Genomic DNA, 9,489 nt, shown 5'->3' on the forward strand with positions numbered 1-9,489 from the left:
TCAGGTCAGAAAGGACCATTATGTGCATCTAGTCGCCCCTCCTGTATAACTCAGGGCCTAGAACGTCACCAAGTGGTTCCTTCAGCCAACCATAGCATGGGACTGAGCCAGAGCACATCTTTTGGAACGACATCCACATGCAGGAGAGCCAGCTGGCTACCAGAAAATCTCTCTTCTGCGGTGACGTGGGGTTAAGGGACACGGGGGAAAAGACATGGCGGCTGTGACTAAACATAGAGCAGGGTGGGAAACCGAGACACAGTTGGGACAAGTCTACACTACAGGTCTGTCGTGCATTTGTAATCTGCTGACCCCCACATGTTGTTCAGAGCCTATGGACAACACAGCTCCTAAAGGTACCTTTGTTCTGTGCTTATCCCCTATGTACCAGCAGGGCTGGACGGCCTTTCTCACGGTGCAGTGGGGAGCAGGTCCTGGGTACTAAGGGTCTGAAGAAGCTCTCAAGGACTAATGTTTTAAAATAATTGTTATCAATGAATTGGGAGAAAACATACAATCACTGCGGATAAGATTGGGGGGTGACAAAATACAGGCAGAGTGGTAATTCCTGATGGCGAGAGGGCAGTGATATAGAGCGATCTGGCTCATTCGGCCAGCTGGACCCATTCAAAGAAAACAAGTTTGAGCAGAGCCCAATGCAAGCTCCTATACGTAGCCACAAGGCACGCCGGCCACACCTCCAGAATGGGGACGTGTATCCAGGAAAGCAGTGACTCTGAAAAGGATTTAGGGGCCAGAGTGCAGAAGCCACTCAACATGAGCTCCCAGTGTGATGCTGTGGTGAACAGGGCTAAAGCTATCATTAGACGTAGGAGCAGAGCCGTGAGTAGGATAGGGAGGTGACACAGCAGCAGTGAGACTGCTATTGGAATACTGCCTCCAGTCTTGGTGTCCTCCTTTGAAAAAGATGGTCCTAGAAATTGGAGCTGGGGCAGCAAAGAGCCACCAAATGTTCTGAGGGCTGGAGAAAAATGCCTTCTAGTGAGCTATTGAAAGAGGTCTACCTGTTTAGCTTATGAAAAGAAGATTGAAAGGTGACTTCACTGAAGTGTTGAAATGCCTTAATGGAGGGAAAATATTGGGTATTAAAGGTCTCTTTAATGGAGCAGAGAAAGGCAGAACAAGACCCAATGGCTGGAAGGTGAAAAGAGACAAATTCCTATGACAAATAAGGCACAAATATTCAACAGCGAGGATGATTGACCACAGGAAGAAGCTACCATGGAAAGTGGTGGATTCTCCATCTCTTGATGTCATTTAATAAAGACTAGATGCCTTTCCGGAATGTGTTTGCCCCAAAAGTAGCTATTGTGGTAGACAGGAGGCCTGTGATATGCAGGGGGTCAGATTAGATGCTCTAACGGTCTCTGCTGCCCATAAAGTCTACTCATTTCTGAGAAACCGAGTGTAGCATTGGGAGCAGCCTCTGCTTATTAAACAATCAGTTTGTCAGCACCTGCAGGACAATTTGGTTCTTAGGACTAGTGAGCATGGACTTGTCAAGAACAAATCATTCCAGACCAATCCTAGCTCCTTCTTTGGCAGGGTTAGGGGCCTAGTGGAGGTGGGTAAACAGTAGATGTGATCTATCTTGGTGTTAATAAGGCTTTTGACACACTCCCATAGGACATTCTCACAAGCAAACAGATGCTGCTTAGCACTGTCAGAGCAGCTTTTGCTGGGGGATTCTCCCAGCACTTTCCAATAGTGGGAAAGTATGAAATCCCCATTTGACTGCTGGGGACAGAGCCTAGAGGGGGCAGCAACTTACCCCAAGTCCCACAGGTCAATAGGAAACCAGCAATGGAACCCAGGAGTCCTGACTCCCAGTTCCCTGCTCCAATCACTCCAGCGGAGCACACTCCCTCTCAAAGCAGGGGGACCGGACATGAGGGCCTGGTTGTAATTGCCACCTGTGGGAGGGAGTGTGCAGCAGTGGTTAGTGAAGGGGCCTGGAAATAAGGACTGCTGGGTCTACTGGAGAGTGTCACTAGGAGCAGTGCATAAGATGAGGTGTCCTATCATGTTTACTCAGATCAGATTAGGACATAATAGAATGGCTGAAATAGTTTATTTTATTTGTATTCTATTATTTTGCAATTGTTAAGAGCAGCAACTACTCAGCTCAGACTGAAGCATCTTATCTAATTTTTGAGATCTAAGTGTCTCCTCTTTGAGTGCCACGAGACAAGTTAACACATTGTGACAAAGAATTTACTTGCCACTTGTTATGATTTCAAGAAACAAACTGGTTTAGGTTGAATAGGATTTTTGGTCAGAAACGGTTTCAATGAAATTTCCCCACCATCTCGATTCCTGGGCTCTATCTCTGCCTTTCGGGGGGTGGGGGGGTTTGCTGTCTGTTAGAACAAGAGTCTGATTTGGATAGGGATAGAGACCTCTTCAATGTTTTTAATGAAGTAAATACTAATGGGAATTGTGTGATCATGGGAGACTTTAACTTCCCAGATATAGACTGGAGGACAAGTGCTAGTAATATAATAGGGCTCAGATTTTCCTAGATGTGATAGCTGATGGATTCCTTCACCAAGTAGTTGCTGAACCAACAAGAGGGGATGCCATTTTAGATTTGGTTTTGGTGAGTAGTGAGGATCTCTTAGAAGAAATGGTTGTAGGGGACAGCCTTGGTTTGAGCGATCATGAGCTAATTCAGTTTAAACTAAATGGAAGGGTAAACAAAAATAGACAGTAAAACAGCAGAGGCTGCTCCCAATGCTACACTCGGTTTCTCAGAAATGAGTAGACTTTATGGGCAGAAGAGACCGTTAGAGCATCTAATCTGACCCCCTGCATATCACAGGCCTTTCTGCACCATATGGGGCAGGCAGAACTCTGCCTGGGCGCAGGGGGAATGGGATGGGGGTAGATCAAGGAAAGAGGGGAGGGGAATGTGTGTGGGGGAAAGAGCTCCTGTCCCAGATGAAGGAATTTGGGGGCAGAGGAAAGGACCCTGCTCCACAGAGAGGGGAGAGGGTTTCTGTGAGTGCCAGGGGGCTCCATTTCCCCTTCCACTAGCTCCCCATTTACAGAGAGCCAGAGCAGTACCTGCAGCAGAGAGCGGGAGTTGCTGGTGGCCTCAGAGGCACAGGCCCTGCAGCGCCTCGGGCACCTGGCGCAAGTGCCGCATGATACGGAGCTGGCGCACCACATTGGCCGTGACGTCCTCCTGCTGCAAGGGAACGAGAACCTGTCTGAGTCTCAGACGCCTCCGAGGAACCAGGGGGGATTAACGGCCCCTGGAACCAGCAGCATTTCCACCCAGCCCCTGCCCACCTCTGAGGGATGGATTCCCCCTCCTGACCCCCAGGATGGAGTCTTGTTGTCCTTCCTAGTGACCTCCAGTGGCAACCCCCCTCCTTGTACGGTGAGCTCCTGCCACTTCCCCTTCAGTGCCCCTGACAGCTGTTCCACCTCCAATCCACAGCTCAAGTTCTCAGACCCCTCTCCTCCAGCCCCACCCAGGTTGGGTAGGGAGGGGACTGTAGCGGGGGGGCAGGAGGGATTCTGGCAGCAGTGAAGTGGGATGTGGGGAGGTTGAGACCTTTCCCCAAGTCACCCCAGCCACTAATGCTGAAGCCGCAGGATGGCAGCCCTGGTGAATGGGACGGATCGGCAGCCCCTGCTGACTACGGTTACCATACGTCCGGTTTTTCCCGGACATGTCCTGCTTTTCGGCAATCAAACGCCCGTCCGGGGGGAATTGCCGAAAAGCCAAACATGTCCGGGAAAATGCCGGCCGGGCACTTCCCCTCCCGCGGCTGCTCTGCTCCGCTCCTCCCCTCTCAGACTTTAAGAGCCGAGCTGCCCGAGCCAGCGCTACTGGCTTCGGGCAGCCCCCCCGGCCTCTGGACCCCCAGCCGCCGGCCAGACACTTCCCTTCCCGGGCTCCAGCTGCGCTGGGGAAGCGCCGGCCGGGGGCGCAGGGTCTGGGGGCTGCCCGGCAAACCGTGAAGCCGGTAGCGCTGGGGCAGCCCTTTCCCCATGGCTGGGAGTGGGAGGGAGGAGGGGGCTGAGTTAGGACGGGGAAGGGGCGGAGTTGGGGCAGGGCTAGGGGGTGGGGAAATGGGTGGGGTCAGGACCCGTGGAGGGTCCTCTTTTTTTATTTATTAGACATGGTAACCCTACTGCTGACTGAATCCTCCTGTTCTCTCCAGAACGGGTCCAGCCTTGCCAGCAGCAGGACAAGCGTCCCCTGCCCATGTGCCTCATCCCTGCCTGGTCAGACGCCATCACCCGTCAGTCCTTGGCCTCCCAGGCTGCCAGTGATGGGAGCAACTCTGGGTGGTGGCTCGGGTGACACAGACACCAGACCACTAGGAATTGGGTGCGTCCCTGTGGGACAGGAGAGTCTCGCAGAGGGCACTTGGGGGACTCTCCTGCCCTTCCCAAGAGCGATAGCACCCTGTCCTAAGAACGTAAGTCTGGGATGAGGCAAAGCTTGTCATTAATTAGCCTGGCTAAAGAGCTGGGTGGAGCTGCTCCGGGGACAAGCTGGCTCGCTCCTGCTCATGGAGGTGAATTCATCTCCCTTCCCAGGAGCACCTGCTCTCCCTTTCATTCCCCACCAGGCTCCTTGTGCCAGGCCAGCGAATGGCCACAGGATGGGAATGAGGCCTGGGCCCCGCCCCAATCTCCTGAGTCTAATGCAGCTGCTCACCTTGTCCCCCATCAGCTGCTGGGTTTCCCCCAGGAGGGAGTAGGTGACAGGGAGAGAGACACACACATTTGTCCTTCTGGTTGCAGGGCTTGTGTCCTTCCAATCCCATTGGTGGCTGCACAGTGGGCAGAGTCCTCGCTGCGTGCCCGGCCCAACAGAATTGCAGGGCGTGGTGTGGAACACAGAAAGAGATAGAGAGACTCATCCTCCAGCCGGGGTCAGCCTGAGAGAAAATTGGCTGGGGTCCCAGTCTCACTCTTCTAGCGGGTGCCATTTCCCAGCTGGGTTCCTTACCCCTCTGGTGCAGCAGCAGCTGGTAGAGCCGGTAAACCCCCTCCCTGGCCTGCCGGCTGATGTCCTTGGCTGGGTCACTGACGGACAGAGCCAGCTGTGCCATGTGGTGACCCATCCTGGGGAATTCCGCTGAGTTCTAATGGACGGGAGAGGGAGAGGGGACTCCATCAGCATTTTCCTGTTAGCTCCCAGTCCCCCCCGGGCCAGGACTCTCCTTCCCCTCAGCCCCTCTGCAGGAGATGCTAGAGGATAGGAGCTAGAGCCAGACCCTTAATTTCCTCTGTCCCCAAGGAAGCCTGGAGCACAGGGCTGTGGACAGGGCCCTCCATGAGGACTTGCTTCCCCAGCTGCTCCAGGATGACAGGGAGGGATGAACCTGGAGCACAGTCCCCTTAAAAGCCCAGAGTCACCACTTAACTAGGACAAGAAGAACTTGACTCAAGCCAGGCTCACTCTCTGCTCTGACTCTGCCTCCCCAAGAGGAACACTCCTAACCCACAGCCCCTGCAGCAGCAGATCCTACAGCCCGTCAGAGCCAGATCACCTACGCCTGGAGTCAGGAAGCTGGGGTCAGAGGTCACTTATGTCAAACTCAGGGAGGGTGATGGTGAATCTGAGCAGGGCCGTGCTGCTCTTAACGGCCCTGGCTCTCTCTCGCGGCACCCTGGACACGATCCAGTAGTTAATGTGCTGTGGGGAAAGGAGGCATTGCACTGACTGCCCTGACCAAGGATGCCCACTGGGGGCCCGGCTAGGAGGACAGACTGGAAAATGGATCTAAGAGTGAAGGTAAAATTGCCCCCACCCCTCTCATCGGGCTCACCTCCAAGATGTACTGGAGCCTGTCGGTGTCTGGGGACTCTGCCAGCAGGTTCCCCAGCATGGCGTCCAGGAGGTCTGGCAAGACCCTAGGCAGATCCTGAAAGCAAGGGAGAGCCATGGGTCAGAGTTAGGGAAACTGGGGCTAAACTTGCCACAGGATGGGAAGACGGGTCTCTGGGAAGCACTGGTGAGACCCCCAAACACATATCCTGGCCTCTCTCCTTCACATCCCACTGCAGGCAATTAGCAAGGACTCATGGCAGGATGACAGCTGGCTCTTCAATCCATGACTTTAGCATGATCTACCTGCACTTGGGCGGTGTCCTTCTCCATGCCCAGGGTGAAGACGGCGTGCAGGGCAGCTCGGAGGAGGTGGGTCTCCAGCTCTGGCTCCAGGGCAGGTGTCATGGTGCTGGCAAGAGAGAGGAGCCGGTATTAGACTGTGCAGTACGGGGATGGGACTGGCACCAACACGCAGGTGAAACTGCAGGGAAATAGGCACAGGCTGGCAAGAAGGGAAACTGAGGCACCGAGCCAGGGAATGACAAGGCCAAGGTTTCTCAGACAGACAGTGGCAGGGCAGGAATAGCCCCTGTTCCCTGCACCCTGCTGCCCCTCCTGTATCTGATCCTGGGTGTGAGCCTCTCCCCAAAGCCGTTGCAATGTTACTGGAGTGAAAAGAACAGCCCAGCCAGGAGAGAGTGAACCTTCCCCGCACCTCTGCCAGAGGAGCCACCCTTGGGCGGTGACCTGGGAGTGGGAGGGGCAGTGACTCCCAGCTCTGGGCCTGAGCAGCACTGGGGTTAGGGGAACCGGGCCGGAGGGTCTCGGTACCTGAGCTTGCCCACAGCAATCAGGGAGTTGGCGAGGACGGCGCCGGGTGGAGAGTTATCAGGCAGCTCCTCAATGAGCTCCTGTGAGACCCAAAGGAGACAAAGGAGCGTGTGAGATTCGGGCCTCGCTGACACTTCCCAGTGAGGAGATTACACAGCCAGGGCCCCACACAACCAGCAGGAGCCCCCCACCTGTCCCCCCCTCCGATTCCTGCCCAATAGTGACCACTCTCCGAATTTCTCCCGTCCCTTCTCCCCAGTCTTCAGCCCCAGCAATCCCTGCCCTCAGCTGCCCCTCCAGCACCAGCCATCCCCCATCCATTGGCCTGGGGAGACCCCTGCCCCTCCCATGTCTCTGTCCTCCCTCTGGGCGCCGTGTCTCGCTCACCACAATCCTCTCCGCCACAGCCGCCTTGCAGCAGTGCGGCTCCAGTGTGTCCTGTCCTCTCTGCTGTGCAGTGAGACGCGGGGTGGATGGCGTGCAGGAACACGAGCTGCTGGGCCTCCTCCTGCACCCACCAGGAGTGGGGTTAGGGGAGAGAGAGCCAGTTAGCCAGGGACCTCCCTGCCCCCACACAGCAGCTGCAGGACTCAGGCCTGAATGGGGGATAGTGGGGACCCCCCCATTGTCCAAATCACCCACCACTCCACCACAAGCAGGGTCAGGAACTGGGACAGTGCCTGTGGGGGGAGGAGACCCGGCTGGTGTGTGACAGACACCCCCACCTCTGGGGTCCCAGATCATGGAGGAGAAAGGTCCCCATTAGGGCTGGTGGATCATCAGGGACAAGACCCTCTGCAGGGGGTCAGGTGCTGGGAAGGGGCAGGACAGTCTCGGTTCCAGCACAGCTGGGGAACGTTTGTACCTTTTCTCAGTCTTGGAGCTGCTCTCGGCTGTTATTGAGAGCAGCCTCCTCTGTGACCACGTCCACCCATTCCTCCTCCTCGTCCCCTGAGTCCCTGTCGGTCCCTGCACCAGGGAGAGAAGGGGACAGGGTGACGCCTGCTGCCACTCGGGGGAAGGACAGGGGCACGCTGGGGCAATGTGTCCTCTTCGCACCTCCGGGACCCAGGGCAGATCGGGCCCCACACTCCCCCGTCTCAGTGATGCCTTCAGCCCCCAACTCCTTCAGGAGCCCATAGCAAAGAGACCCTCCCACGCTGTCCTGGACTCCCTGGGAGGTGCCTCCCCGCAACTGGAGCACCGAGGACCAAAGTGGCAGCATCTAGTGTCAGTGGGGTTCATGTGGCTCAGGCCAGACCCCTGGGCTGGGGATCCGCCCCCATAGCACTGATCGAGGGCCTGGGCCCAGGGTGTTCACAGCCCCGCCCTCACCTCTCCCTGAGCCCAGCCTGACTCCTCACCTGGAACAAAGCTGCGGCGCCCATCGGCCTCGCTGCTGCCCGAGTCCCAGGCACTGCTGCTGTCCCATGGGGAGCGGGCCGAGCTGCTGGTGGTGGGACAGGGATCCTCCACCTCCTGCCCTGGGGAGGCTGGAAGGTCCTCAGTGACCGGGCCGGGCGATGCCTCCTGCTGGGAATCAGGGCTGGGCTCCTGGGGCTGCTGCTGCCCACACAACATGTCCCAGAGTCACTCTGCCCAGCTCCCGTCCTGCGCTGGGTCCTGCCTGCCCAGCCGCAGCCTGGCCCAGCTCCATTTCGACCTGGCCTCTCCCACCTCGGCGCCTGCGCTGGGAGCGGGTTTTCTCCGCCAGAAGACTGGGCACTTCCACCTCCTGGCCTGGTCGGGAGCTCCTTCCCCGCCAGTGGGGACGGAGGGGCCGCTCTGCTCCCGGGGAAGATGGCAGCTGCTTCCCTCAGGCTCTGGGGCCACCTGCAGAGCCTTCTTCCTGATCATCCTCAGGAGCCTGGCCACCCTGGAACCGAGCGGGGAGCGGGCGTGAGTCTGGGGTCAAGGCAGCCTCTCACTAACCAGCCTGTTTGGTCCCTCCCCATCCCTGCCCCAGCCAGAGCAGCTCCTCCTCCCTCCACAGGGGTGCATGTAATGCAATCTACACGCACTGGCAGGAGTTCATTGCATGATCTGCTCCCAGCGTTCCCCCTCGTCACCTCTGGGGCTGCAATGCCCAGGGAGTCTCCTCCTTTTCCATCACTGGGCTCAGTCACTTTGGACAAGCAGCTCCCTCCTGCCGTCCCAGGCCACACTTCCCCCCCAGGCTAGAGAAGGAACAGAACCCAGGAGTCTGGACTTCTCCTGGGAAACCATTCCCCAGGTCAAAGTCCCGAGGCAGAGCAAGGCCAGGACCCCCGCCTTTCCCATTGATTTCCATGCTCAGCAGCTCACAGGGTCTGGCCCAGCTCAGAGACGCTCAGCCTGGGGAACGGTCTCCCACAAGGGAAGCGTTGGGAGCCCCATTGCTGGGACCTTTCCAAACACACTGGAGATGGCTCTGGAGAAGCCCCTCCCCGGTCTGAGAGCGAGGGGCTCCTGGGGGCGGTTTGCAAATCCAATCTCCTTTGGGAGAGATTCTTTCCCCCTCTTTCTGCCTCTCCCCAGACAGACAGGGGACGCCAACGGGGAACCCTAATGCCACTCACTTGCTCTGCTGACGGAGCGATGGATGGAGGATGTTCAGTATCGTCCCTCGCCCTCCTCCTCACTCCCCAAAGCCAAGGCAGGCTGGAGAGGGTGGTGGTGACCTGAGGAGTTACCCTGCCCAGCCAGCAGGGGGATAGCACTGGGCGATGGACTGGCTGTGAAAACAAGAGTCTATCTTATTGCCAAGGGACAGAGAAACTCGGCCAGCAGCAGGGGGTGCAGAACACTGGCCTAATGTGGGGGTGACAGCGCCTCCGGGATCCTGACATCCCGGCACTTTA

At 57.1% G+C, this 9,489-nt stretch overlaps 1 protein-coding gene across 1 annotated transcript; it reads right to left on the reverse strand.

Moving 5' to 3' along the window:
- Positions 1-4,955: 4,955 nt before the first annotated feature.
- On the reverse strand, positions 4,956-6,585 carry LOC128832887 (maestro heat-like repeat-containing protein family member 1). The gene is made up of 4 exons (XM_054020581.1): positions 6,122-6,585; positions 5,817-5,912; positions 5,542-5,683; positions 4,956-5,129 (listed from the first exon to the last, which is right to left on the reverse strand). The coding sequence occupies exons 1-3, from the start codon at positions 6,221-6,223 to the stop codon at positions 5,564-5,566; spliced, it is 318 nt and encodes a 105-aa protein (XP_053876556.1). The 5' UTR covers positions 6,224-6,585; the 3' UTR covers positions 4,956-5,129; positions 5,542-5,563.
- Positions 6,586-9,489: the final 2,904 nt, after the last annotated feature.

This window comes from Malaclemys terrapin, chromosome 2 (genome assembly GCF_027887155.1).
Source record: "Malaclemys terrapin pileata isolate rMalTer1 chromosome 2, rMalTer1.hap1, whole genome shotgun sequence".
Lineage (NCBI taxonomy): Eukaryota > Metazoa > Chordata > Testudines > Emydidae > Malaclemys > Malaclemys terrapin.

What these genes read in the sequence shown, in the direction of transcription:
- LOC128832887 (XM_054020581.1), bottom strand. Translation starts at nt 6,223, where the DNA reads ATGACACCTGCCCTGGAGCCAGAGCTGGAGACCCACCTCCTCCGAGCT. An exon ending in AGGACACCGCCCAAGTGCAG is followed by an intron (nt 5,913 to 6,121) that starts GTAGATCATGCT and finishes CCTTGCTTTCAG; the next exon opens with GATCTGCCTAGGGTCTTGCC. An exon ending in GGCTCCAGTACATCTTGGAG is followed by an intron (nt 5,684 to 5,816) that starts GTGAGCCCGATG and finishes CTTTCCCCACAG; the next exon opens with CACATTAACTACTGGATCGT.